The sequence below is a fragment of the Cavia porcellus genome, unplaced genomic scaffold, assembly GCF_034190915.1.
Source record: "Cavia porcellus strain 051 isolate PalLab524CR breed Dunkin Hartley unplaced genomic scaffold, mCavPor4.1 scaffold_9, whole genome shotgun sequence".
In the NCBI taxonomy this organism is placed as follows: Eukaryota; Metazoa; Chordata; class Mammalia; order Rodentia; family Caviidae; genus Cavia; species Cavia porcellus.
Window position 1 is genome coordinate 64,057,635 of NW_026947492.1, and position 27,767 is coordinate 64,085,401.

Sequence of the window (27,767 nt, forward strand, 5' to 3'; positions counted from 1 at the left end):
CCAACCAAACAAAACAATAAGAATGGTACAGGATTTCAAAACAAGATAATAGGGAATTAACAATGGCCACCACCTTTAGAACGAGATCCCTGCTGCATTGTGTATTGTTATCCTCTGAATGTATGATCAGACTACCAGCTTAAGCCTGTAATCAGTGAAACACTAAACACTGCAAGCATTAAGTTGTATTTTACTTCGTGAGCAATCATCACAGCCTGGTGCTTGTTGGGGAGAGGAATGTTGGCTCTTCTGGTCTTCCTGCCCACATACCAGAAGGGGCTGGCACCTGGCTCTCCCCGTCAGCCCACACATGGTGCTGACTCACAGGAGGTCTTAGCTTCTTTTTTACTTCTTGTTCTCCTTCCTCATTTGGGACCTACTGTTTATTGAACTGCATACTTCTCCAAGCATACTGGTTTCTTGCCATGGCTACTTCCAAACAGAAAATGCTGTGCCTCTCACAATACATGTAGATATGAGTCCTCTCTTATTATGTGAAGTAGCTGCTGTTTATTTAACTTGTACCTGGGATACATAGTAAACTCTCAATGTGTCAATTTTAAGAGATGATTAACTAGTTTCTAAAACAGTCAATTTATTTCTTGTGGCTATTTTCAAACCTGAGGATTTGCTTTGCTGTGTCACCCTTTAGAAGGGCTCAAGCCATTTTAACTTTCAGCCCCTTAAAGCTCAGGTAGTGCATCTCTCAGTCTATAAAACAAGGCTGGACAAAGCTGGCCGCAGCCTTGTGAATATTGGCCATATCGAGGTGAAGATGTCTCCCTACCATGGCCGGGAGCAGCACTGGCACTTTACCCTCATCTTGATGATTTGCCTCCTGATTTGGAGCACTTTTGAAAGTAACGATGAAAAAATTATCAAATTTGTTTCTGATCAGAAGTATAATTCAGTACCATCTAGCTTTTACTGCTCCTTTGAGCACCATTTGAGTCAGAAAATGGCTTACTTTTATCGTGATTCTAGGCACCTAAAAATTCCCTTACTTACTTAGATGTTACACACACACACACACACACACACACACACACACACACACACACAACACAGAATGAGTTACAATGGGTTAAACTACCCCACAGAGAAGTGTTTCCATTCCACGGGAATTTCAATGTTTTCACCTGGTCTTAAAAATAAGACAATGTAAAATAAACAAAATGGTATCATTTGACCTTACAATTTCTGGTTAAATGATTATTTAAACAAATAATCATTGCCATGAAATCAGTTTATAAAATGCAAAACACAAACCCCAAAAGGGAGGTTATTACTTTCTTAATTTATTCCAGCTTTAAATAAATGTATCATCCCCAATTATTTTATGTCTTCCAAGATTTGTCCTAATCATTTCATGGTAAAATAACAACATTGATTTGTCTCACCCTCTCCTTCTACTGCTAATGCTTAAGAAGAAACAACATGGGAGCAGGGTGGCAGAATGAATTTTATTTCACTCATTTTACCTCCCTCAAATGTAAACAGTGAATGCAATTAAAACAGAAAGATGATTTTTAATATTTGTTATTATGACCAACTGGAAGTCACTGTGTGTCTGTTACCTCACATACTATCTATTTTTCTGCTCCATCCTAACTTAATGATCATTATCTTCCAGTACCCATGGTGCCAGAAGCTGTCTTACATTGCATTCTGGGGAAACAACATGAAATTGGTATGTATCGTAGTCCATTGCAATAAGCAGAAACAATAATTCTCATATGCCTGCTTTGAAGCTTATTTCTAACACAATTACTTCCACAGCATAACCTTATGACTTGCAGTGGCTTATGTTAGTATAGCCTTGCGGCCACACACACCTACTCTACAGTCAGTAAGTCCAACATACAGTCTTAATTCTCTTCATTATCACATTTGATCCAATTCTATTTCTCACACACATGGCATTTAAAAATTTCTTTTCCTTTTCCTACATTTCTCTCCTCCACAGATTTAGAGAAGAGAAAAGCAAAGAAGATATTAAGTAGTTACAAGTACTGTGAAGATTCCCTTGGTGATTCAAAAGGTCTTTTAGCCTAACTGGTTGGTGGATAAGCATCCTTCTTGGTTAGCTGTTTTGCATTTTTTTCTTTAGTTTCTATCCTGAAGTTATAGCCTCTATTGTAATCCAGAGATAAAGCCATGCAAGAAGTTGCATAATATTCTCCTGTGGCTCATAGTGTGCCTCTGGCATGACACTTTTCCACCTGAAGGGCTCTAGACTGTCAGGAAAGGACCTAACAAAGTAAGGCATTACTGAGAAGAGACTAGTCATAACACCGTGAGGTGGGGAGGTTATCCATGGTTACCTTCCTATATCCCTGAGAAATGAGCAAAGTATGGCATGGGTCATGGATTTTACACCAATCTAAGAGGTAAGAGGTAACAATACATTGTTTTAGGACAAACTGCATCCAGTTTGCCAACAAAGATACCTTTAACCTCTTAAAGATGGGAGTGGTTCACATTTGACTTACGGAGCAATTTTTTTCAATCTTGCTTCAGTTGAATGCGAAAATGAGTTCACACTTTTTATAATCTTTCAAAGCTAAGAAGTAATTTGTTTCCTTAAGCCCATTTCAGTTATGTTATCCATAGAATGAAAATAAGAACAGGTTTTCTGCTTTTGCCACTTAGAGGTCTGAGACAGTGAACTATCCAGCCTGCACCCAAGGAGGTGATGCAGAGTGGCCTGCGAAAGTCCCGTGTCCCTAATCAGGAGGACAGAGTAAGGTCAATACAGGTTATATTCCAGTGAACCTTAGATGAAGCATCTTGACTGGCATCAGCATGGAAACCAGCTGTGGATATGGCCTTTATTTCTATGGCTCACTGGTTAGCTCTAATTGAAAAGTTCCCTGAAGAGTGTCTGTTTTATTTTTCTCATTGCCTTAATTATGGCACTGAGTGAGAACAAGGGAAGAGAGGTGTGAGAGGAATGCAGAGTAGATCTTCATACCAACAAGTTATCTTACCACTGTTCTGAGCTTAATTCACTGGTGCAATGCTCATTTGACTGAGTCATTTTATATGGGTCATTCAGTGACAACGGCCTAACAGCAAGAGACCATAGAGACAGGGAAAGGAGTAAATGGATTCTTTGGCCACATTCTTCAACTCACTTGTGGGCCAGGCCAAATTCTAAGGGCTCTGGTTGGGAAGGGAGCTCTCTTAGTCCTCACCACCCAGGGAACAGATGATCAGAGGAGCGGTGTGCTTGGCACCATGCTGTAGCAAAGACTAAAACATGGCAGGAGATGCCCAGGAAAAAGACAGGGGAGGAAAGTGAAAATGTGAGAGCCATCATCAGTCACATTATAGAAGGAGATATAATGGGACTTGTAATCTAGGAAGACTCCCACCCGCCACGGAGGGACTTGCAAGGACAGGAGATGGAATTCATCGGTGTCCCAGGTATTCAGTTTCCTTTCTCAGCCTTATCACCCAGAATCCACAGTAGGGAGATAAGAAGGGCACCTCCTTTTGGTCTATATTTTCGTTATACATTCTCAAGCCACATTCAGTCTCATCTTCCACCTCCACTTCCCAGGACCGCTAGCCTGAGGAGATGTACTGGTTTCCCAGGACAGGGTTATAGTAGTGATGTTTCTCAAGACTGTCAGGTAGCTTCTGCTGAGTGTATCCATACTGTACGCACTTTGTGTCCTTGGATATGATGAGGTAAGAGTAAGCAGCATCCGGATCCAAGTATACATTAGCTAAGAAAAGAAGATCCTGGTTGGCAACACTGATACAGAGAAGGGATACGAGTGGTCTCCTGATACAAACAGCCACAGGTTTCTCAGTGATGGACTGGGGTGGATTGGGCATTCAGAGGGCATCGAGCCATTTTATTTTTGTGGGACAGGTCCCTCCCTCTGCCTATCACAGTCTCTCCCAGCATGTATTACCTGCATATTTCTTCAGAACCTCTCTTAGCCCTAGCACATGGCAATCTGTCTTCAGCTTCAAGGAGACTGATTCTGGCAGCTGTAGGCTCCAAGACTTGGCCCCGGTAGAAGACAGTGAGTGATGGGCCCAACTCCTGTCTCGGCCACATGGGCCTTCCCTTAACACAGGGAAGAGGGGCATTGTCAGGAAAGCCTGTCAGGGGTTCCTCCCCAGCAAAGACTCAAGATGCTGATTGTTTGGCTGAGCCTCACTGCCTGTGACACAGGGATAAGGACTTTCCCGTCCCCATGTTGTGGGGTTAGGTGTGCACCTGATGCTGGGAGAGGAGGTGTGCTGCAAAGAAGAAAAGCTGACACTCAGAGCTGGGTGCCTCTGGGAAGGATTCTTTTCTTATTGGTAATACCTGAAATGAGTTTTCTCAAGTACAAAAAAGAAACAGGAAATAAGCAACAAAGCTTCTCTAGCCAATATAGTATAATGGGGAGGGTGCTGTGGATTAGCATCTTCTTTGTACAGGTATTGAGTCTGTGTTTCATTTCTGGCTCTGGCCATGTCACTCTATTCCTTACAGGGCTGTCTAGAAGCTCCAATAATGAAAACATACCTGGTTAGGACTCGCTGAATACCCTAGAAAGAGAAAAAACACAGCACATAAATATGTGCTCTTTCTCAGGAAGGGATCAGATGGATGCCAGGCTCTGGGATGCAGTTTCTCAAACAAAAAGGAGACAACATCAAGGCTGGAGTGAAATTGTATGAGGCTACGGAAGAGAAGCTTGTGAAAGGGTAGCGGAGCAAATCAGCTAGATGGCGGACTTCAGGTTTCACAGTGGGGGAGGATCTGAATGATGTCAGACTGTCTGAATGCCTGTGGCTCTCCTATTCCTGGCTGGCTGGATGGCCTCATCTACGAGACTACATCTGATCAGTTTAGCCACCAACTAGGACAGGAAAAAAACCGGCATTAGCTGGGGGCATACGGGATCCCTTGCTGGTAGGGAATAGGCCAACAGGCCTTGTACGGAACTAGCCAATACTGTCCTGGCTACTCCAAGTGCAGCTCTCACACAGACTTCCCAGGAAAGCCTGTTGCATGGCTGCAGGATCCAGTGGACAGGCATCCAAGATCTCTCTTTCAGCTCTGTGATCATCCTACACAGAACCCAGTTCTGACAGACAAGGTCTTCGTAATTCAGTTCTAGCTTATGCAACATTTCCCCATTCTCCTATTCCAGCTGGCCAGACCTGTAGCTACCTCCATGTCTAGCTGCCGACTTTGGAGACCTTTTTTGTTTAGCAACTGCTGGTACTTAAACTCTAATATGGTATCCCACTTTGGGTTTCCACCTGCATCTACAGAGTCAAGATTGCAATCAGCACTGATATTTTTAATGTAAGGGCTACCCACAATTGAAAACACTGGCCTGTGCATACATATACCCTGTGGAATGGTTTGGTGTATGTATGCACAGGCCAGTGGTTTTAAATACATTTTTGTATCATGCCTGTATTTTCAGTGCGATTTACCCCATGAGGTCAGGGGTAGAATTTTCTATTTGTGGCATCATGCTGGTGCTCAAAAAAGTTTGGATTTTATAGCATTTCACATTTCAGATTTTTGGATTAGGAATATTCAACATGTACTACTCTTTCTGACCAGGAGGATCCAGATTATCTTGGTACTATGAACACTAGACTATTTTTCCTTTTAAGAATAACCAGATGGGTTATACTTATAAAAGCAATGTAAGTTAACTGTATTGCTAGATGCTTTTTCTTCTTGCTGGTGTTGTATCTGTTTAAAGCACTATATTAGATTGCTTCAATATTATTCTGTTGATCAAAAGCTGCAAAGTTTCATAATTACTGGCTTCAAATGTATTGCAGAAATGATTTTCTAGTATTTTCATAACTGAAGTTAGGAAATACCCCTTGACTGGGAAAGTGAAGCAAAAAACTATGTTTTATTAGCATTGTACAAGAATGGTATCATAAATTAATGTGCATTATGAGGCGCATACTTTTCCTTTCTCATGTACGAGGACATCAGATCAGAGGTATCCCTATATCATAATCAAGAAACCAAAACTGTGAAGTTTCATGGCCCACTGAGGGCCATAAACCTGGTAAAAGTGTTAGGGTCCCAGGCTCTCTGACTTAAAGCCTTATGTTCTACCTCCCAGAGATGAGAAAGCCACAGAACAGAGGTGATGTAAACTCCTTGCCCAGGTGGCCACTTGCCTTCCAGTCATCAGTTTGTTTCTCTTCATTAACTTCCAGCACACAGGCCCCTCTTTCTGTCCTTTCCTCAGATGTTACAGAGACTCAAGGAGTTTCCAGTGCAAGAGGTAAACATGGGCCTAATGAGGAGAACTCAGGCAGCCTAGGCTGATAAGAAGCCCTCACACTGGTAAGTGATGGGAAAATCAGGGTCCGTCTGGCAACAGAGAATGACTGTAGAGAGGAGAGGAATGTAGGGGCAGATCTGCCCAGATGGCCCCCAGGGTAGTTCTCTGAGCTGAGAATCATGGTAACCCCCATAGTCCCTAAGTGTGAAGTGGAAGAAATGTCGATTTCCAAAATGTTTTAGAACAAAGTCCCTTGAACCCTGCTGCTCATTCATGTCTGTTTTTGGTCTTAAAGTAGGAAGCAGGGTCCTAGAATAGTGACACAAGGGATTTCCACTGGAACGCATAACATGTTTCTGTATCACTTATAATTCTAATCATGGTAATCATTTTATGAAAGAATAACTAAAAAAAGAATAACTAAGTACCAAACATGGTGTAAGCACTATACATGCATTAATAGAGTCCTCATCTATTGACCTTTATCCCATTTTACAGATTAAAACAATTGAGACATAGAAAGTCAACTATCTAAAGTCATGTAACTAGTAAATGGTTTGGCTGGGATTTAAACATGTTAGGATGTTAAAACCTCTCTACTACTCCAATATTTTCAGAACAAAATGAGTAAGTGTATACTTTTTTTTTTTTTTTAAGAGACAGGGTTTTACTATGTAGTTCAGGTTGGCTTTAAACTCATTTTGTAGCTCAGACTGGCCTTGAACTTGCAGCAATTCTTCTGCCTCTGCCTCCCAAGTGCTGGGATTATAGGCATGTGCCACAATGCCTGGCTAAGTGCGTACTTTTAATGCTTTAGAAACTTTTACTATGGATGAAAAAAGCTAATTTAGCAGATTTATCTTACATTTTTATTGCCTAATTTCAACTCTCCAAAGAAGAATTTAAGACCAGAACAGGGTCACTGATCACCAAATACTGGAATAATGGATCTTACAAAGATATGACAGCATAGACATCTGAGAAAAGAGCAAACAGGAACCTGAAGACAAATTCTCTGACCGAGTAAAAAAAAAAAAACAGCAGGTGCATAAACAAAGATGGCTTGTCCCAGAGAAAGGATACAAAACAAACAAACAAACAAACAAACAACATGAAAGGATTTGGGAGAGATAAAGAAGACTGGCCAAAGAGGAAAAAATGCCTAGCCTTTGATTTTCCTTTACCTAAACCCAAAGTCAGAAGGGACCTGAAAATATTGTATTAGGTACTGTGTGTATTAATGCATGTTTAGTGCATAAGTCACATCTGGCACTTCGCAAATCAGTCCCAAGGAACTCACTCAGGGTCCTTTACAGATCTAAAAATAAATTATGAACCCAAGTTTCTAAGCCATAGTTTTAAAGGAGTTTGACTCACACAATGTCAAGTGACTACTTGTTGTGCTGCTAGGAGAGGTTAGAAGGTTCTGATAGGTTAGTCTTGATTAGTGAATCTCAACCTCACACCCAAATTTAACCAAGCCATTAAGAATTCCAATAGAATCCAAACTGAGCTCCTTCCAAGTCTCATAACTAAAATCAGCTTTGGGTTACATTAAAACACGTTGGGACTTAGGGTGGAAAGTGAGGGAAGTTGGAAATAAGGAAATCAACAAAGTCTTGAAAAGAAAAAGTGTAACTCAGCATAACACACCTCAGGGCCCTGTGGGTGTTAGGAGCCAAAGAAATCAGCTCATAGGCTCTGGGGCTGGTATCTGGCCCTTGATATAGAGATAGCCAAATGAAGGGCAGAGGAGTGATCTTCCACCTTGTATTCCCAGGCAATGTCCTCCAAGGGCACAGCACAGTGGGCCTCATTCTCTGAGGCTCAGCTGTAGGCCTCACACACCATATAAGCCATCCTCTTTGCAGAAGACCTTTAACTGTGTCCCATGGAACTCACACATGTCATCTTTCAGTTTTATTCCTAGACATGGCCTTAGCAAATTGGCTTTTTTTACAACACTGGCCAGCTGCCAATTAACTCATAGGTTCTTTGGTTAAAGGGGACAGGAATAATTGCAGTTCTGGGATTCTCTTGAAACCTCCCAGAGTCCTGAGAGAGAGAGAGAGCTGTGATGTCCACAGTCAATGCTCAAGGGCTCCTTCAGGAAAGTCGTACAGATGGGACAGGCCACCTCTTCCTCAATAGCTTCCACTAAGACTGCCAGACTCACGGTTCCTCTCACATCTTCCTTGGAACATGAATAAAAGCAAGGAAAGGTAATGAAGGCTATAAAGAGTGAAGGAAAATATATGAGAGGAAAAAAAGTAAACATACAGGTCAATTAAATGTTAAGTAGTGACTGAAAAACAAACCTATCATTAGGATCATTTACTGATCTGCTGAATAAGCTTAGGCCTTCTCAATTGAACCTTTGGGTTATTTTACTCACACCATGGAAGGGATGTGTAGGGACACCCAAGTGAGTGGTGTTGGAAGTTCTGAGTTTTCATTTATTGGGGAAACTCTGATTCTTCTGTGTTTGCTCTACCAGACTATTCTCACTCCTATCATACTCTGTAAGTCAACATAGTTTCTCTTCAACTAGAGCAAGGTCACATAAAATGTGGTGTTTCTGCATCCAGAACAAGGTCCTAAATACCTCTAGCCTCATTCTCTGATATGTTTATGAGTACATTTAGGGTGAAAGGTAAATGCCAGAAGCCCATTGCCTATATGCAGTTTCCTTATGTTATACAAAACAGTGTAAAATGTAAGAGAAACAGGAGTGTTTTTCCTTGTGCTTGTAATTCTTACTCTCTTCTCTGGTGCTAACATACATATGCCAAGACATGCTCCTCAGTGGTATGTTAAAAGAAGAGATGAAATAATATCCCTTAGAAGATAAAAAACACACACACACACACACACAAAAAAAAACAAAGACCATGATCAAAATGATGAGTGGAGGAACTCATCATTCCAGAGAAACAACCAACCAACCAACCAGCCAATCCCTGGAACTTTTGTCAGTATCACATATGGATATGGAACATGAATGGTCAATGGCAGGCACTTGATGCATTTGGCAATATTTATGCATTCACTTTGTAAATTTATGTTACTAGACTGGCAAGTGTGAGATCTCAAGTTCAGTTCCCTGTATCAAAGACAACAATGACAGCAACAAAACCCCCCAAAAAACAAAAACAGTGCTTTAATGTTTGGTGAATACCTGAGAATTAAATGTAAACGCTGAGGTATAGCTGATGGCAGGCTGAAAGTGGAAGTTTTAATGTCCTCATTTAAAGTAGTGTGAGTGTAAGGGCCCCAGAAGCACTGCCTAATGCTCATGGAACAACAAACAGGGTGATATCTATCATTTAAAGTTCCAAAGATCAACACAGGAACAAAAATAGCAATTGCAAATGGAGAAGCTAGAGAAAAGCAAGGTAAGGAAATATAAAAAAGCTAAAGAAATGCAGTGGAAATATATTATTTTGATTTAGGGTCATACAAAGAGCTACATACGGAAAAATTAAAAGCAGTGATCTCCAGCTGATCAAGGTGGTACATGGCTGTAATGCTAGCTGCTCCAGATGAGACAGGAGGACAGGGAGTTCGAGGGCAGCCAGGGACTCTTCAAATAAAAAATAAAAAGGGCAGGCAATGTAGTTCAATGCAAAATCTTAGATTCAATGTTGGGTGCCTGGGGATCGAGGTGGTGGCTTCTGCAAAGATGATTGGGGATGAACAACTATTGCTCCTCAATAGAAGACCTGCTTTAATGTTTTTGATTACACAGAAATTACTTTAGTACAATTTAATCTGTTAGATTCTTGCTTGTGTCTTTGGCGGAGCGGCTAAAGGTTTGGGAAAGACTGTTGGGGAAGAAGACAGACGGGGAAGGACCCTGGAAGTAAAAGCAGAAGAGGGCAAAGGAAGCAGCAAACTCCCAGGACCAGAAAGAGCACCAGGATGTCACCTCTGTGCCACAGGGCGGGTCGTCCTGAAGACATGGGTGAGCGGGGTCTGGTAAGGTTAAAACGGAAAAGCCCTTTCACTCTATTTTTATTTTCCTAACCTACCCCATAAAATATGGCCTCCTTACTTGTTCGCGGATGCCCGTGCTTCACTTCCGAGTTCTTCATCCACGGCGACCTCTAGGGTACCGTTTTACTTCCTGTTCCATTCACATGTTCCCTAAAGTCACGGGAGCTGCCCCGCCCTATCAGAAACCCACAGTCCTGACTCAGTATTTCTTTCCTAGAAAAACCCCAAAGACCAGAAAGCAGGGCCTGGCTCTCTTTGTTGTTGGGAAGGAGTCCGCCAGCGCCACCAGTGTAAAATAAAAGCTGTTCACCGCTTCCAAATCCTGGGTGTCGCTTTGGTGTTTCTGCTTGCCGCGCCAAGGTGAGCTGACAGGACCTTTGCCTTTCAGCTGGGCTCGGGTCCCCATCCCCTCCTCGCGCAGGACAAGCACTGCGCGCAGGGAACTGGCAGTGGAGACCTCTGCAGTCTGCGGCTCAGGGTCGCAGCACCAGAAGCAAGTGGCCCCGCACATACCTGCCCGCCGGGCGCACAAACCCAGGACACTACCAAAGACTCGGGCTACACACAGCTTCTCTGCCTGGCTCAGACCGGCTCAGATCTCACCCACAGACCCGGAGCCCCCGAGCCGCAGGCAGAGTTCTCGCGGCGGCTCCGCCCACCTGGGCATGTCTTTGCAGGAACAGCCAATCACAGGCAGGTATCAAGACAACCGCGACAGACGGCAATGAAGTCTGAAGCAGTGAAACCTGCTCGCGTTTTCTCGCCGTACTGACTTTTCTGGTTTTTCAGCACACCCCCCCCCCCACCTTTTCGATTGTAAAAGGCGCTTAAGACTCAGTTTCAGGAACCATCAAAAAGTAGAAGTTCTCCAAATGCTCATGCTCAGCATTGAGAGGTACTTTTGGCAATCTTCATTTGCCAGGAAACTGCAGCTGTGAAAGAAACCGGATCTGAGTCTGACTCACTTTGGCGCTGGTCTAGGAAATCCCTTGCAAAACGTGCGACCTCTCCTGGCTGCAGGCTACACTTACTGGGTCACATTCAACTAGCCTCCTGTTTTTCCTGGCAAGCTTCAGTGCTCTGTTGCTCATCACTATTGAGACAACGCAACTTTGGAGTTAGAAGCAGGTACTGATGGAGGAGCCCCGGTTGCCCATGGTGATAACCTGTTCGAAAATGCAAACTTCTTTCTCCTCCTTCCCTCCCCCTCCTTGCCTTTTCTACTCCCTTGTTAGTTCATAACATCCCAAATAAACAACTTACTTCAGATCTACATTTTAGTCATTTCAGTTGTGTTTCTTGGGTACCCAGCCCAGGAAAAGTTCAATGACATACTAGGAACGTTACAGACAACTTAATGACACTTTATTCCCTTCTATACTATTGTCTTTGTACACCAGTGGGTATAGTCTTTCCCGATATTGTGGTATGTTTTGTGGCTTTTGCCAGTAGTTTAATAAGTAGTTTACGTTACTAATTCCTTGACATTATAGCTGTAATTTGGGATTACGATGGGTTATAGAATACAGACTCAGAATACTAAAACTTCTCTGGCCATGGAATTGATTTATCTAAACATGTAATTTGATTTCTTTAAAGTATATAAACATTTAACCCTAAAATTATATATGAACATTAGACACTCAAAAGGTAGCTATTGTTATTGGTTGTGCACCAGTTACTTTATGAATTTGTGTCAGTTAATTTTAATTATCAACTTGACTGGATTAAGAGACTCCTTGAAAGGAGATAGGATTATGCAAGTCTTACACTATTCGTGGATTCGCCCACTGATTTAATAGGAAGTGGGGCCTGGTGATACTCTCACTGGTCCTCTCTTCTGTGCTTTGATTTCTGACTTGTTCTACCATGACCTTTCACAATGATGTTCCTTCATTGGGGGCAGCTGAGCATGACCTTAACACATTCATGATGGAGGAGTAATTCATATGTCTTGCTGCTGGGTGGGTCTAATTTGAATTTGATTGTTCCTGCCAACGTGAGCCACTGGTGGTACTGCATGGCTGTCTCATCAGACAACTTGTGCAGCTTCTCAGGAGTCTTTGATTATAATAATGCAAAGAGAGATTGTGAGTTAGCAGACCAGCTGTCATCATAATGTAGTTCCTTAACACATTAAAATGGTATAAAAAATTGTAACAGCTAATTTGTGATACAGCAGTTATAAATGCATATTATATAATCAGTAATGGGATACTTAGTTGTAAGATTTTCATGTTAAAATTTAGAGAATTAATTATTGATAAACTTTACAAATATAAATAAGCTTCTTTTAAATTAATGAAATAACCTTGCTGATGGTTCTAATAATTTTTAGAATATTTGGGCAATAATTACTCAAATTTAAGCAGCTAACTAGACTCAGCCCATTTATAGATGTTTTATTAATTGTATTAGTAAAAGGATTGATAGAATGATTAGATTGTTTGTGCCACCAGTGCTACAAGCCACCCAATGAGCCAATCATGCATGAACCACTAGTGGTTTCAGCTGGCAGGAACATGTTAAATCTCTGAAACTGTGAGCCAAATTAAACCACTCTTCCTTTAAGTTGAGAGTGTCAGGTATTTTGTCCAAGCAATGAGAAAGCTGACTAATGTAGCATTCCAAATTTTACAACATCTATGTTATTTTCATCTACAAATGAAAATCCTAGAATGCAGATGTACCCAAGAGCCTAAGCTGAGATCGGAACCTGAGTGTTTATAAGTTTTTGTGAAAGTAATCACTATTTTCTTCAACTTTTTAAATGTGGCATCCACTTTGCTACAGCTGAGATCCAAACCCTTGCATTAGGAGTATTGATGAAAGTCTTCACTTTTTATTTCCATTTTATTTTCCTTCCACCGTAGTGTCTGCTTCACTCAGAGGTTTTGGAACATTTTATTTTTGATTATTCTGACTGAGTGTTCTCCTCAGTTATTTGCAGAATAGTATGAATACTCATCTTTTAGGCTGAAAGATGAATGTACACACAAACACAATAGTATGTGTGTATAAATATATGCACTTATACACATAAAGTATATGGTACATATATAAATATATGTCTTTAAATGCAAACTAAAATATAACAGTATGATTTACAGCAACTTCATTGGACTCATCTTGATTAGTCCTTTGCTTATTTGTAGATTTTAAGTGACTTGATGAGAGATGATCAGCTGTGTTTCAGGTTGGCAACCTCTATTTCTAGGACTGCTTCCCATCTTTAAATTGGAGATAACTATGTCTAGCTCATAAAATTAGTTTTGTACTAATTAAATTAAAAATTAAAAATGGTGGAGTAGAGATAAACAGCAAAATAAAACCGCTCCAGGATCTGAAATCAAGATATTTGGAAAACAAGTTGGTAAAGAGAAAAAAAGTAGTATATCTTTGGGAGATGGGAGAGAGCTAGTAGAAAACTACTACAGAGAAGTTGGAGAAATGGAGAACACAGGGGAAACAAACAAGCAGTCTGGAGAGCTGACCCCCGTTCCCAGGGAGAGGGACTGGTCTCTGCTGACACAAGGTAAACCTGGAGAGGTTTGAAAGTTCCAGGGAAAAACAGCCAACCAAGCTGGCAGTGATGGTCACATGAAAAGTCTACAGATATTGTAAAATGCAAAAAAAGTGCATAGTTTTACCCTGAAAGTGACACCTTATACATGGTGGGGTAAGTTGGAAGAAATCCAGTGTAGTGACCACCCTATTTGAAAGGATACAATTAAATAATTTTGGTAAAGTGTTAATTGTTCACCACGGAGCCACAGAACAAGTACAGAACAATGACATTTCAGTATTTCTGGGGTCACTGTAACATAGTGTCTGTGTGAGAGAGGGAAACAAGACACAGAAAAATAGAAACATGAGAAAACAAACAAGCAAAATGTCTCCAAAATTCCCATTGTGCCCACAGCTGATTCATGGGTATTGAGGGTGAGGAAAAAAAAAGCCACACGATTGACTTATTCAAAATGGTAAAAAGAGGAGGTTCTTGGGCAGCTCACAGAAGAAACAGATAAAGGACTTAGGAAATAAAAGAATCAGTGAGTTTACAGATGACACTAAGAAAAACATAGCTGAGTTTAACAAAATGGCACAAAACATGAATGACCAGTTTAGCAAAGATTAGAGTCCCTAAAAACGTCAGAAATCTAGGAGATTAAAAATTCTATTAAAAATATGGGCCACAGAAGTGATCAAGTGAAGATGGAGTGTCAGAACTAGAATATAGGACAATTTCTGGTGACCAACAACTTAAAAATAACAAGAACAATAAAAGCATGGAAAATCATATCCAACAGCTGCTGATCTTAGAAGACAAATGTAAGATCAATTAGAATTAGTGAAAAAACAGTACAGATGGTGTAAAATTTTGTTTACTGAAATAATAGCAGAAAACTTTCAAACATGGAAAATTTAAAATAAAGACAAGTAGAGCATATTAAACTCTGATAAAACCGTGATCAAAAGAACTTCAAATTTCAGAATTCCAACACAAGGGCAGAATCTTAATTCTGTTAGAGAAAAGCAGTGAATTACTTACAAAGTAAACCATTAAAATTACAGCAGATTTCAACAAAAATCTTAAAGGCTAGGAGAGCATGGAATGAAATGTTCAAGTCCTAACAGAAAACAACTTCCAACCCAGACTGATTTCATATATCCTAATATAACTATCTTTCATAATTGATAGATATATGATCTTTTCATGACAAGGAGCACTTTGAGGAATTCATGTTCCCCAAGCCAGTTCCAAAAAACTCTCAAGAGTATCCTAGAAAGAGACAATGAAAGCAATATGATAAAAATTCTAATGAAATGAAAGCATCAGATAAGGTGCATGGTTAAACAGAGATGAACAAAGGGAATAATCCACAGGATAATAAAGTATGAATGGTGATTAGCACACGTCAGTAATAATTTTTGATGTGAAGGGTTTCAATTCTCCAATCAACAGACACAGACTAGATGGATATGTCAAGAAACAAAACCAGTATGGTTTAATCCAAATAGAAATTCATAGGTTAAAAACAAAAAAGATGGAAAACTATTCTAGGCAAGAGAATCCTGAAAACAAGTAAGAGTAGCTATCCCATTTTAAGTCAAAGTGGACTTCAAGTCAAAATTGACCAGAAAAGGCAAAGGTCATCAATATTGGTTAAGGGAACAATTCAGCAGGAAGAGAATAATTATAAACATACAGAAACTGAACACAAGCACATTCAATTTCTTAAAACAAACAGTACCATATCCAAACATCAGAAAAACATCAACACAATTATAGTAGGGGGACCTCATTATTCCACTGTTGCAAGTATATCAGCTACACAAAAACTTAACAATGAAATGTCAGAGTTGAGCCATACCTTTTAAACAGAAGGACTTAATAGACATCTTCAGAGTGTTCCTTTCACCCAACAACACAATGCACATTCTTGTCAGTACCACATGGACTTTTCTGCATAATAGGCCATAAAAGCATGCTTAAATAAGTGCCAAAGAAGCAAAATTACTCATATATATTATTAGATCATAATGCAATAAAACTAGAAATCAATGGTAAAAGAAATCACAGAAATTATTCAATCATTTGGAAATTAAACAATATAAGCAATAAGTCACAGAAGAAATCAAGAGAGAAATTAGATCAGTGATGACAAACCTTTTAGAGATTTCAGTGATACAGTCTGCTGTGACATACATGCCACAGATTTGCTGCCACTTAGAGAGTTCCTAGAATAAAACAATAATGCAGGTACAAAGTAGTATCTATGAAACACAATTAAAGCAGTCTAAAGAGGAAAGTTTATAGGTGTGGATGATCACAGCAGAAAACTAGTCCAAATAAATAACATAACAATGCACCTCAAAATCCTGTAAAAACAAGAATAATCCAAATCCAAAGCTAGTATGAGGGAGGAAATCATAAAGATTTGAGCAGAAATTAATGAAATTGAGACTAAAACAATACTAAGAACCAATGGTTTGAAGAGCTGGTCCTTCAAAAGAGATGTAAAATAGACAAATCCTTAGTCAGTCTCACCAAAAAAAAAAAAAAAGCGGGGGGGGGGAGACCATATCAAAGTAATTAGAAATCAAAAAGGAAAATCACAACAGACATCACCAAAATCCAGATTATATTCCTACTTCAAAAGCATGTACTCCAATAAATTAGAGAATATAGAGGAAATGGATAGATTACTAGATGCATATGTATTGACAAAACTGAATCAAGAAGATTTAAAAGTCTTGAATGATCCAATAACAGGTAATGAAGCAGTAACAAAAAACTTACCAACTGAAAGAAAGTTCAAGATCTGATGGAGTCACCATTTAAGTCCTCAATAACATGATTTTTAAATTGCATGTATTTTCAATACACAATATGATAATTCAATACATGTGTACAATATCAACCCTTTTGCTCTTAAAGTTATTCTCAGTTTTGAGTGTGCATCACAATAACAAGTAGTTCAGCATTTTGATATACCACTACAAGTGATTGTTATGGTTTGCATCCAAGGTCTCATGGGGCTTTGGAAGGTAATTGCACGATAGGGACACTATACTTATCAGTGGATTGATCCATTGATAAATTCATATCTAAATGTGCTGTTAGAATGTGGGTCCTGGTTGTAAGAGATGTATTACTGAGGGCATGCCTTTGGAGGCAACTGTCCCTGAGAAACAACATCAATGATCAGCTAAACCCAGTGATCTATCAATCCACCATTCATAACCATAAGAAAAAAAAAATGAAAGCTGGTAATGTAAAAAGAAAAATCCACGAAAACCAAAAATCTAGGACTTGGAAATGGGGGACACATCTGAGAAACTAGGCTAAAAATGGCAAAAAAGAACTTTTGCAAAACAGATTCATACCTTATGAGAGCTGAGAAAATGTTATTGCCTTAAAGCGAGCACAAGTTGATACAGAAGAACAGGGAAAGAGAAATGAACCATTAGAGATAATGATAACAAGACAGAGTGTACAAATTTTATGTGGAAAATTCTTTTCTCCCTGACTTCATTTCCATGTAGAAGAATTTCCATTACAATAGAGATCTTGGCTTCATTGCCTCTCCTCTGCCGCTGAGTGATATTGTAAGTAAATTCTGGAGAAGGAAGAAGCCCTTGTAGCTTGGTGCCTCTTCCCAGTTTTGGCTGGCTCTGCCTGGCTTCAGAACATACACACTCTCATCTGCTGTCTGCCGTTCCAGGAGAAATCCACCTGCAGAAAGTAGGGAAGTCTGTGGTCTTGCAACTTGGAATGTAATTAATTGGATAAATTTAATTCAGGGTTGAAGAACAGGAAGTCACAATAGGTCACATATCAAAGCCCTAAGCATTTTTTTTCAGTAAGAACATCTATATTTTGATCTTTATTTGCCTAACTCTTGCATCAATTGCCAAGAGAGGAAACACACAGACTATTTGCTTGAATTTCTGGAACTCCAGTGTGTAAATTGAAAAAAAACAAAAAACAAAAACTAGAAAAAGCTGAACTGAAGCAGGGTGAACATTTTCCTTCTGCACACTACTCTGGGAAAATTCCTTGAGTTTAGTGTCTATCATTTTTGTTTTCCAGTGAATAAATATTGACTTGGCCAGAACTGATAAAAGACATGGAAGGCAAATACAGGCATTCCAAAAGGAAGAAAAGGAGGCAATGTAGCAGGTGAGTAAACTAAGTGAAAAAGTTAAAGAAAAACAGCAGAAAGTGTCCATAAGCGAAAAACATATTTCAAGTCATACAATGCTCTTTAATACATAAAATAAAGGTTCTATACCTAAATAAATCCTGGTAAGATTTCTGAATGCCAATAGAAAAGGAATTCTGGCATGCATTTAGAGGGATTTGCCTACAAAAAAAGCTAAACTATACTGGCTAGCATGTAAATGCCATTAAAGTGGACATTTTGTTCTCTTCACTGATTTGTCTGGTCTCTTCCATTCCTTAGAAGAGTGCCCGTCACATGATAGGCATGAAAAAATATATGCATGGATGAACTAACTGCATCAATAAGTCAATGCCATCTCTAATCTGAGGTCATAAAATATTCATTTACATTATTTCAGGAAATTTGTTTGCTTTGCCTATTATATTTAAAGACACATTCCACAAAAATTGGTACTTGTGAGGCTTCAAGTTTCATTTTTTTCCATATGCATATTCAGTTGTTTCAATGTCATTTAATAAAAATAATCTTTTTTCCATATTGCTTTGTGGTGTTATCTTTATCATATAATAATTGATCATCTATGAGTAGATGTGCTTCAGGGATTTTATTTCTATTCAGTGATAAGTGAGTCTCTTCAATATTACACATTCATAATTGCATTAAAGCAATCCTTGATATTTGGTATAGCAAGTCTTCCTACTGTGTCTTAATCTTTAAGAGGGGTATGCTAGTTTTGACAATTTATATTTTTATGTATTTTAAAAATTAAGCTTTTTCAAGTTGTACAAAATAATCTGTTCAGGTATTATTTGGATTCTGTTAACATTGTAGAGGAATTTGGTTGCAAATTAAACTCTTCATGCTATTTACTTTTCCAATAAAAACATAGTGTTTATTTATGTTTCAAAATGTGATACTTCATGATTATAAATATTTGTAGATATAGTAAGATATTTCAGTACATGTATGCAATGTATAATAATCACAGCAGGATAGTAAGTATATTTTTCACCTCATTATTTCTCTGCATATATTGAAATATACAGTAAATTATTGTTAACTCTTGTCATTTATAGTTCTAGTGCTCTATAACACTGGAACTTATGCTTCATAACTAATTTTGTACTAGTTAACCAACCTTTATCTCCTTTTCCTTGTACCTTTTCAAGCCTCTGATTCCCAATTTTAAACTCTATATCCATGAGATCAACTTTCTGAGCTTCCAGGTACGAGAACACATATCGTTTGTTTTTCTGTGGCTTGTTTAATGTAATGTCCTTTAGTCTCATTCTTACTGCTGCAGCTGACCAGATTTCATGCTTTTTATGGTTTAATAACATCTCACCATGTTTATATGTCACAATTTTTTTACCCACCCATTCATTAAAATCCAGTTTCTTCTAAGGATAGTTTATGGTTGTTTGTATAAGTCCGCCATTATTTGTTAGATTTATTCTTAGACATCTGATTTTTCTATGCTATTGTAAATCCTCTTAAAATCATGTCTGCTTTTTACAGAATTACAGTGACATTTCATACATCAACCTCAGATTCACCAACCTTCCTGTGTAAGAACCGCTAACTTTGCGCCAATGGAGCACCAATCACCAACCTTTCTGTGCTTAGTAATTCTAATAATTTTTCAATATATTTTTTAGATTTTTCTGTATATTCAATAGTTAATTCACAAATAATGGCTAATTTCTTTTTAAGATATCTCATGCCATATGTCTCTTTTTCTTGCTTTATTACAGGTTTTTAACACAAGGAATCATTTCTACCTTAAAGTAAAATTGTGTTATTTTTTTAATGAAGGGTTTTGTATGTGACATGTACATCAATCTTTCCTAATAAAACTTGATGGAAATAGTTACAGATGAAATTTGAATACTTGAACATCTTACTACAGGAAAAGATTTCTTTTTATAAGCAACATGTGAGTTTTTAGAATTTAGAGTAGATCTACAAAGACACTGACTACTCCAGACAAAGAAAAGTTTGAGCAAATGCTAGGGATTGCATGTAAGGACAAAGAACTTTCATATGAGGAACTGAGAGGATGCCAGAGCAGGACCACAGCCAAGAAAAACTGGGTATCCTGGAATGGGACTGAGAATTAGACAGGTTCATATCATTGAGAAGCTTCTATCCTGAGTATTTGAGTATAGCCTTGGCCAGAATTTCCCATCATTGGCCAAACTTTGCCACATTCTGTTTATAATGAATCATTTTATTTTTGTGAAAGGTACATAGGGATAACTACTATTCTTAAAGTCATACCAACGTCAGTAAGATACTGTTCTTATTATTGTAATGAGTGGAAAAAATGCTTAGAACTTTTCACGAAAAATCACCATTTAAAAATTGCACCCACTTAGCACTTGATGCCGTTTCCAGGAATTCAAGGGTACCTATCCCCAGGGCATGCCTTTTTGTGAATTGTAAGTGAACATCAACAAAAATGATACTAATTTCTATGAGTGAGGAAAGGAGGACTATATACATACCCTGGACACCCATATCAGTGTCCGTTTCCTTCCCTAAGAGAAGATGATAAGAACTATTTGGAAGTATAAAATTTGTCTCTCTAGTCTCGGAAGCTGAGTTAATAATATCCAAAATGTACAGTAAATATTGTGAAATGAGAAGAAACTGTTCAAAAGGAAAGAGAAACTGGAATGGGGGAAAAGGAGAAAAAGAAAAGAAAAGAATACATACAAGATAGTTAAAACAGTTATACTGCCAATTTTTATAAGTTCATTGGAAATAAAGATTTGTTCTTATATTGGTTGGTCAACTTTTCCTGCCTATATCTTGCAATATGAACAACTACTTTGAAGATAACAATAACCATTGTTACTCTCCTACTATCTTGTTTTGAAATTTTGTATCGCTATTTTTACTGTTTTTTCTCTTAAAAAATAAAAAATCAAAAAGAATTGGAAAAAATAAAATTCAATTAACCTCGTAATATTAAACACCATCTGTGAAACAAAGGGAAAAAGACTAAAGTGGTCCCATGAAGATTAGGAGTCAATAAAGTCTAAAGAAGGAAGTTTAAATAGGCACTGAGAGCTAAGAATGGATTAGAACAATGAAAGGGGGGAGTGATTATACCATGAAGAAAAGTTGTATATGTGAAGGCTGAAAACAAGAAAAAGAATTAAAGTGATGGGATCATTTTGCTGCATCTAGGACACAATATACAAAATACTAGGCATAGTGACTATAGATACAAATGGAAAAAGTTGAACTGGGTAGACTCATGGAGGTCTTTTGAGTTGGATTATGTAATGTGAACTTTATTCTTTAATTTTAAATGTAAGAGAGGTTACCATCTACTGAATTTATGTTTGGAAGATCCTGCTGGAGACTGGCATTGGTGGGAAAACTCTTTAGAGAGACTGACTAGTGAACAAGTTATTCTGATGATATAGGAAAAGATTATCTTGGGTTGGACTGGAGTAAAGTCATAGGAGATGGAGAAAAATCATCTGATTCACAGTATTTCTAGGACATAAAGTAAAAAGCATTTGTGACTGATTATATGTGGTTAGGAGGGAGAGAAAGGAGGGAATAGGAAAAGATGGTGAGTTGGTTCTAAGCTTCTAGGTTGGGCAACAGAGTCATTTTTATGACTGTGAACAGAAACAGGGAACGTGATTCAGACTGGGAACCAGACATAATCAGCTTAGTTGATACTGAATTTTGAAATGACTTATATGTTGAGTCTGAGAAGCCAGATGAAATTTTACATCCAATGGTCCACACCATTCTTAAATTTAGAGGAGTGGTCTGGCCTCCTTGGGTGATAGAAGCTATGCAAACTAGTAAAACTGCTCATTGTTGCTGCATAGAGAGAGAGGACAGAGCATCTACCTATGTTATAGCCTTAAGCATGTGAGGAGTATAGGACAGGTAGCCTCTCCACTAATCTCATCCTGTTGACATTTACTTGTTTTCAAACACCTCAGGCTCCTAAATGCACATTTAAAAAATGTGGAACTATAAATTCTTCACATATTGTCCATTTCACTTTCTGTTCACAGGCAAGCATCTTAAAAGAGCTTCCTCCATCTGCTTTTTCCATTTCTTCCCAAATTATTCACTCTGCATTCGGCAGTATTAAAAAGTGTTTCTGCCAACACATTCAAGCAGTTCTCAAGGCAACCCATCACCTTATACTTTACTCCTAAGACATTTGGATTCTTTTGGATCTCATTTGGATTCTTTCCTACTACATTGGCTCTTCTAGTTTTTCAAAGAATAACAAATATTCTCTGAAGAATTGCTTGTGTCTTTTTTTCCCCCTTTTGGTACCAGGAATTGAACTCAGGACCTTGCACTTACCAGGCAGGCACCTGAGCTGCTGAGCTATATCCTTGCCATAGTGTCTTATTATTGAAATCAAATTGAAGTTTGGTGTGATTCATTCATTAGTAATTGGACTCAAGTTTCTTTGCTGACACAGCCCTACATTAAGATCACCATGCTACACAGCCTGCTTTCTGGAGGGACAGAAGAAGTGACTGGTAAACAATTAGAGAAAGGGCAGTTTGAGATGAGTGGGAGAGAGGTGATAACCTGTGTTGATCACAAGACTGCAGCTCTCCAAAGTGACCACAAGAGGACAACATTAAAAAGTGAATGACCAGCCTGTCCCAGTGCTGCTCTGGATGCCCTAGAATGATGTGTTCTGAATGTGAGCAGCAGTAGACTTGCCTGTACTTCCGGGCGACTCCATTCCGGTAGCTCTTCTCTTCCAGGCCTGTTATTTCTCTTCTCTCCTATCCCCCAGGCTCAGAAGAATAGTGTAAGATTCTCAGTTTTCCCTGGACACTAGTGTGGAGCTAAGGTTTCAGTTTGCTCCATGGTGACCTTCATAGTCCCTGAGGCCCCCAGAAGAGATACATATGGGTGATGCCCAGGGCTGAGGCACTGACTACAAACCTGCTAGACCTGGAGCAGGGAGGGCAGAGAAGGGAAAATTGTCTTGGCTTTGGGAAGTCTGCACATCAGGCACTGCATAAGGAAGCTGAGTCTTTGATAACACTATCCAGCTATCGGACAGACTTGCCAGCCATCAGCCTTTCCACGTCACGGTAGCCTGGATAGCAGACTAAGTCCAGTGACCTAGCCCAAGTGGAGTTTCTTCAAGTCTCTCTGAGGCATTTTTCAAGCTTCACCTTATTCCTTGGCTAGAACTGCCCAGTTTAGCCTCTTAGTCTTCACTTAAGAAGTGGAGAGTAAGGGGAATTAATTCAACAAGGAAAAATGTAAAGTGTGTGTGTGTGTGTGTGTGTGTGTGTGTGTGTGTGGTGACTTGCAATGAATGATGGTAATTGCTAATGAAGAAAGAAACTGAGAAGCTGGGCTGGAAAGTGAAGTTAGACTCATGCTGTGGAGAGCCTTGTATACAGATCATAAAGTTCTCACTCTGTCTTGAAGGCTAAGAGAATCACCTGCATCTTGCTAAGCATGCTGTGTAGAGGCAGGAGTGTGGAAGATGGAGTTTAATGGACTGGGTTTGGAGTAAGGGGCATGAGCCAGAAGGATTTTTATATACTAAAGGCTTGCTGTACTGAGATTGAGGAAGAGAATATGTGTCAAATAAGAGGAAAGGCACGCCTAGATCAGTTCAAAAACCAAAGTCACAAACAGGGGTGAAAGAGCAGATAAGTCAAGATGGGGCTGGCTAGCTGCCCTGACTTTGGTGACCTGGATGCTGGGTGACACCATTCACTGAGCTCAATACCAGAGCCAAGGTACAGCTTTGAAAGGGGTCTTATTCAGGGGAAGATAATTGTGAGCCTCATGGACAATTCTGGTGGAAATATCAAGCAGATGGTAGTTTATATTTTTGGATCTCAGTACAAGAGCTTAGAGCAGAGGTCAGAAAGAAGTAGGGCCCAGAGTAATGTGAGATCATCAAGGAGAGAGAGTGGAGGAAGTAGTGTGTCTGTGACTACCAGATAGTGATGACAGCTGCATTGTATGATTCTCTCTCCATATATGGAATGCATCTGGCTTCTGTGTCCCACTCCAGCCAGTACAATTTGCTAGTGACTCTCATGAGGGCCTGTGATTCTCATGTGAGTTTTGAGACATCTTGGTGGCAGGTTTGGTTTTATACTTTGTCAGGGAGTGGGAAATACGATTCATTTTTACCATACTTCCTCACTCCCAGGATGTCAGAACAGCTTTCCAAAATTTTCTCTGGTTAAGAATAAAATCACTTAGGGAAAAGGGACTTGTGTTTTTTTTGAAACAAAATTTTGATTATCTGGAGCAAGTCCTGAGGTGGTAGTTGCAACTACTTGAGATGATTATATCAGGAAAATTTGAGAAATGCCATACAGACCTAAATATTAACCTATCTTGAAATCAAGTCACAAATTGTGTCTGTGCCTCCTGGTCAAAACCAGATTATAGTGAGTATTAAAGTCAATCACACACTGAAACTCTGACTCTGGACCTAAATCTATCATAACCCTAACATGCACCAGAAGAGCTAGGGTTACCGTAGAGACCTCTGCACACCTGTCTACATGGATGAGGAGCGGTTAAGAGTGCTGGCTTGGTCAACAACATGAACTTTGAAATTAAAGGACTTTTAAAAATATGTTTAATGAATGGGCATGTACACATGGAGACTAATAGCACTAGAATTGCTTTGTACAACCCCATCCTGAGCCTTTGGGAGTCTGGGTAAGATCAGGGGTATTTAGGAAGGTGTGTATAAGGAGGATCAAAGTAGAGAGAAGCTAGAGTTCAGAATTACTAGCAATACTTAGTCCTGTTTACCACTGCTACTGTTCCACTGTTTTTCCCTTAGAAGTGCTTTTTCTTCTTTGAGATGTGACTGAATATTTCTCTTTTTACCTTTCCTAGACCCTGGATTTGGGATGCAGAAGTTACAACTCTTAGTCCCCGTCATGGCTACTCCAAATGGAACTCTGGTCCACCCAGCCCATTTCCTACTGGTGGGCATCCCTGGCCTGGGGCCTAACATACACTTTTGGTTGGCTTTCCCACTGTGTTTTATATATGCCTTGGCCACGCTGGGAAATCTGGCCATTGTCCTCATCATTCGCGTGGAGAGACGTCTGCATGAGCCCATGTATCTCTTCCTGGCCATGCTTTCCATCATTGACCTAGTCCTTTCCTCTGTCACTATGCCCAAGATGGCCATCCTTTTCCTGATGGGCATCCAGGAGATTGAGTTCAATGCTTGTCTGGCCCAGATGTTCCTTATCCACGCTCTGTCAGCCATGGAGTCTGCTGTCCTGTTAGCTATGGCTTTTGATCGCTTTGTGGCCATATGCCATCCATTGCGCCATGCTTCTGTGCTCACAGGGCCTGTGGTAGCCAAGATTGGACTAGCTGCACTGACCAGGGGATTTGTATTCTTTTTCCCACTGCCCTTCATCCTGAAGCGGTTGTCATACTGCCGAACACATACTGTCACACACTCCTTTTGTCTGCACCAAGATATTATGAAGTTGTCCTGTACCGACACCACAGTCAATGTGGTTTATGGACTCTTCATCATCCTCTCAGTCATGGGTGTGGATTCCCTCTTCATTGGATTCTCCTACATCCTCATCCTGCGGGCTGTGTTGGAACTGTCCTCTCGAGGGGTAGCACTTAAGGCTTTCAATACCTGCATTTCCCATCTCTGTGCTGTCCTGGTCTTCTACGTACCACTCATTGGGCTCTCAGTTGTACACAGGCTGGGTGGTCCCACCTCCCTGCTTCACGTGGTCATGGCTAACATCTATCTACTGCTTCCGCCTGTAGTAAACCCCATTGTCTATGGAGCCAAGACCAAGGAAATCCGCTCAAGAGTCATCCATATGTTCTCCCTGGGTGATAGGTGAGAAGGACACCTGTCCCAGGGTCTTCAATATGACCAAAGAGGCGAGGATTAGGGTCTGTAGAATATCACAGAGCATCCAACTTGCTGGGCTGTCTGCTTTCTGTTAGCTAAGTATATCTTATTTCTGTTCCCAAGAATGAATCAATATAGAATTGATGCACAGGCCATCCTGATCCTGGAGAATAGAAGTCATTGCTTCTATAATCCCTCTTTAGGAGTGGCCTTGCCTTTTCTTTCCTTTCTAATTAGAAAATATGCATAGCTTTGAAATTGGAAGGCTATAAATGCCACAGGTAATGATTCATTGATCTATGCTTTTCAATTCTGTTTGTTCCTATGTCCTTGTTGGAGAATCTGTGTTGGCCATAAAACTTATTGCTTATGTCCCCAAGTGATTGCATAGTTATAAATAAGGGTTAGTGAAGATGTTTAGTGTAATAATTGGAGGAATCTGTAACAGGAGAGGAGGTAGTCAACATAATGTGCTTAAGTTTCTTGATGCATGTGTGTTTTTGTGGAGTCTGCCAAAGTCCTCACTATAACTGTATGGGATGCAATGGGCATAGCTGTAGGTGGGTGTGTTTAGGTGGATATATGTACTTGTGCGTGTATGTGCATGTGTGTGAGAGAGAATGGATGGATGGAGGAGAATGGAATATGTGCCACCTGTGTCCTGGTGAGGGTGGTAGCTGTACTGTGGCATATATATGTTTTTATAAGTTTTGTTCCTGATTAAACCTTTACTGTATTTATGTGGGATCTGAGAGTTGGTATGTGAGAATCATCTATGTGAGAATGTTGCTATGTGTGTCTGTTTGGTGGGCAGTGTCTTTATGTGTATCTGGTGAAAACGTTGCCTGAGATTTAGAAAACTATATCTTTCCTTGTGATTTCAAGGATGTAGAATGTGGTGCACAAATGTGTGGACTACATAGTGTTGGGATGGTTGTACCTTTTGGCATTTATCTTTGGGCAAATGCCTATTGTGAAAACTATATGGGTAGAGGGATGGGATTAAAGAAGATTAATCATAAGTAGCAATAATACTTTTCTATGTTGAGAGATATGCCTCTAAGAAATCTGAATTCTTGGTCTGGGCTCAGCCTGAGGTTATATGCAGCTCAGTCTCTGGGAGTGAAGACAAACATGGTACTTCTGTGTTCTATCTTCTTAAAGGCCAAACTATACTTTCTAAATCTTACACACAAGGATTTCAGCGTTTTGTCACCTTCCCTGCCTCCAGATGTTTTTACTCAAAGATAAATACCACATATACTGAGAAGTGCAGTCATTCCAGTACTGCACAGGGTACACATCTGTACAGCAAATTCCACGTTAGTCTTCCAAGGCATTGGCCTCCTTAGGGGCCTGTCTTCCTTCCTCAGAATCAGGCTGTAGTATCTTCACTTTCTTCTCCCTTTTTACTGGTTTGCCAAATATATTTGAAAGGGCTTGACTAAGGAGAGTCTGTCAACCTTTGTGGGAGATTATTGACAGGGACAGGACAAATGTGGGACTCTGAAAAACTTTGGCATCTCATACAGAGCATTTTACTGCAGGTACATCTCATTTCTAATTCTTGAAATCAGATAAAAATCCACATTCATAGAATTACAGGTAGAAAGCAGTGTATCCATGATTAATTTGAAGCAGAGGAAAGAATTCTGAAATGAGTCTTTTAATGGCATGCCTTATGTTTATAGTGATGATGACATTTTAGAGTTTTCAGTGATAACAAATAGCCATTTGCAGCACATGTGCCATAGATTGGCTACCATTGGATTATAATGTCTCTAAACCTCATTTTTTTCTGTGTAGTATGAAACTGCAATAGTAGTGATATTGTGAATATCTTTTATAAACTGTGAAGTGTTGTAAACATGTATTAAATGATCGCAATTACAGTTGGTCTATTACACAAATTTT

At 39.5% G+C, this 27,767-nt stretch overlaps 2 protein-coding genes and 1 long non-coding RNA gene across 3 annotated transcripts; 2 read left to right on the top strand and 1 right to left on the bottom strand.

Moving 5' to 3' along the window:
• Window positions 1-972: 972 nt before the first annotated feature.
• On the bottom strand, window positions 973-10,409 carry LOC100720935 (E3 ubiquitin-protein ligase TRIM68). Its single transcript, XM_063256612.1, is given in 6 exon segments — window positions 973-3,242; window positions 3,245-3,423; window positions 3,425-3,734; window positions 3,927-4,020; window positions 4,995-5,149; window positions 5,152-10,409. Coding segments are annotated over 6 exon segments (1,062 nt in total). The 5' UTR covers window positions 5,420-10,409; the 3' UTR covers window positions 973-3,186.
• Window positions 10,410-10,495: 86 nt separating this feature from the next.
• On the top strand, window positions 10,496-19,652 carry LOC134477708 (uncharacterized). Its single transcript, XR_010049857.1, has 3 exons — window positions 10,496-10,631; window positions 19,132-19,188; window positions 19,481-19,652. It is a non-coding gene; the product is annotated as an uncharacterized LOC134477708 (long non-coding RNA).
• A 5,215-nt stretch (window positions 19,653-24,867) lies between these two features.
• Window positions 24,868-25,842, top strand: LOC100721208 (olfactory receptor 51D1). The gene has a single exon (XM_003463430.1). The coding sequence runs from the start codon at window positions 24,868-24,870 to the stop codon at window positions 25,840-25,842; it is 975 nt and encodes a 324-aa protein (XP_003463478.1).
• Window positions 25,843-27,767: the final 1,925 nt, after the last annotated feature.

Bases quoted from the DNA above. Each gene is read 5' to 3' on its own strand.
- LOC100721208 (XM_003463430.1), top strand. From the start codon at position 24,868: ATGCAGAAGTTACAACTCTTAGTCCCCGTCATGGCTACTCCAAATGGA.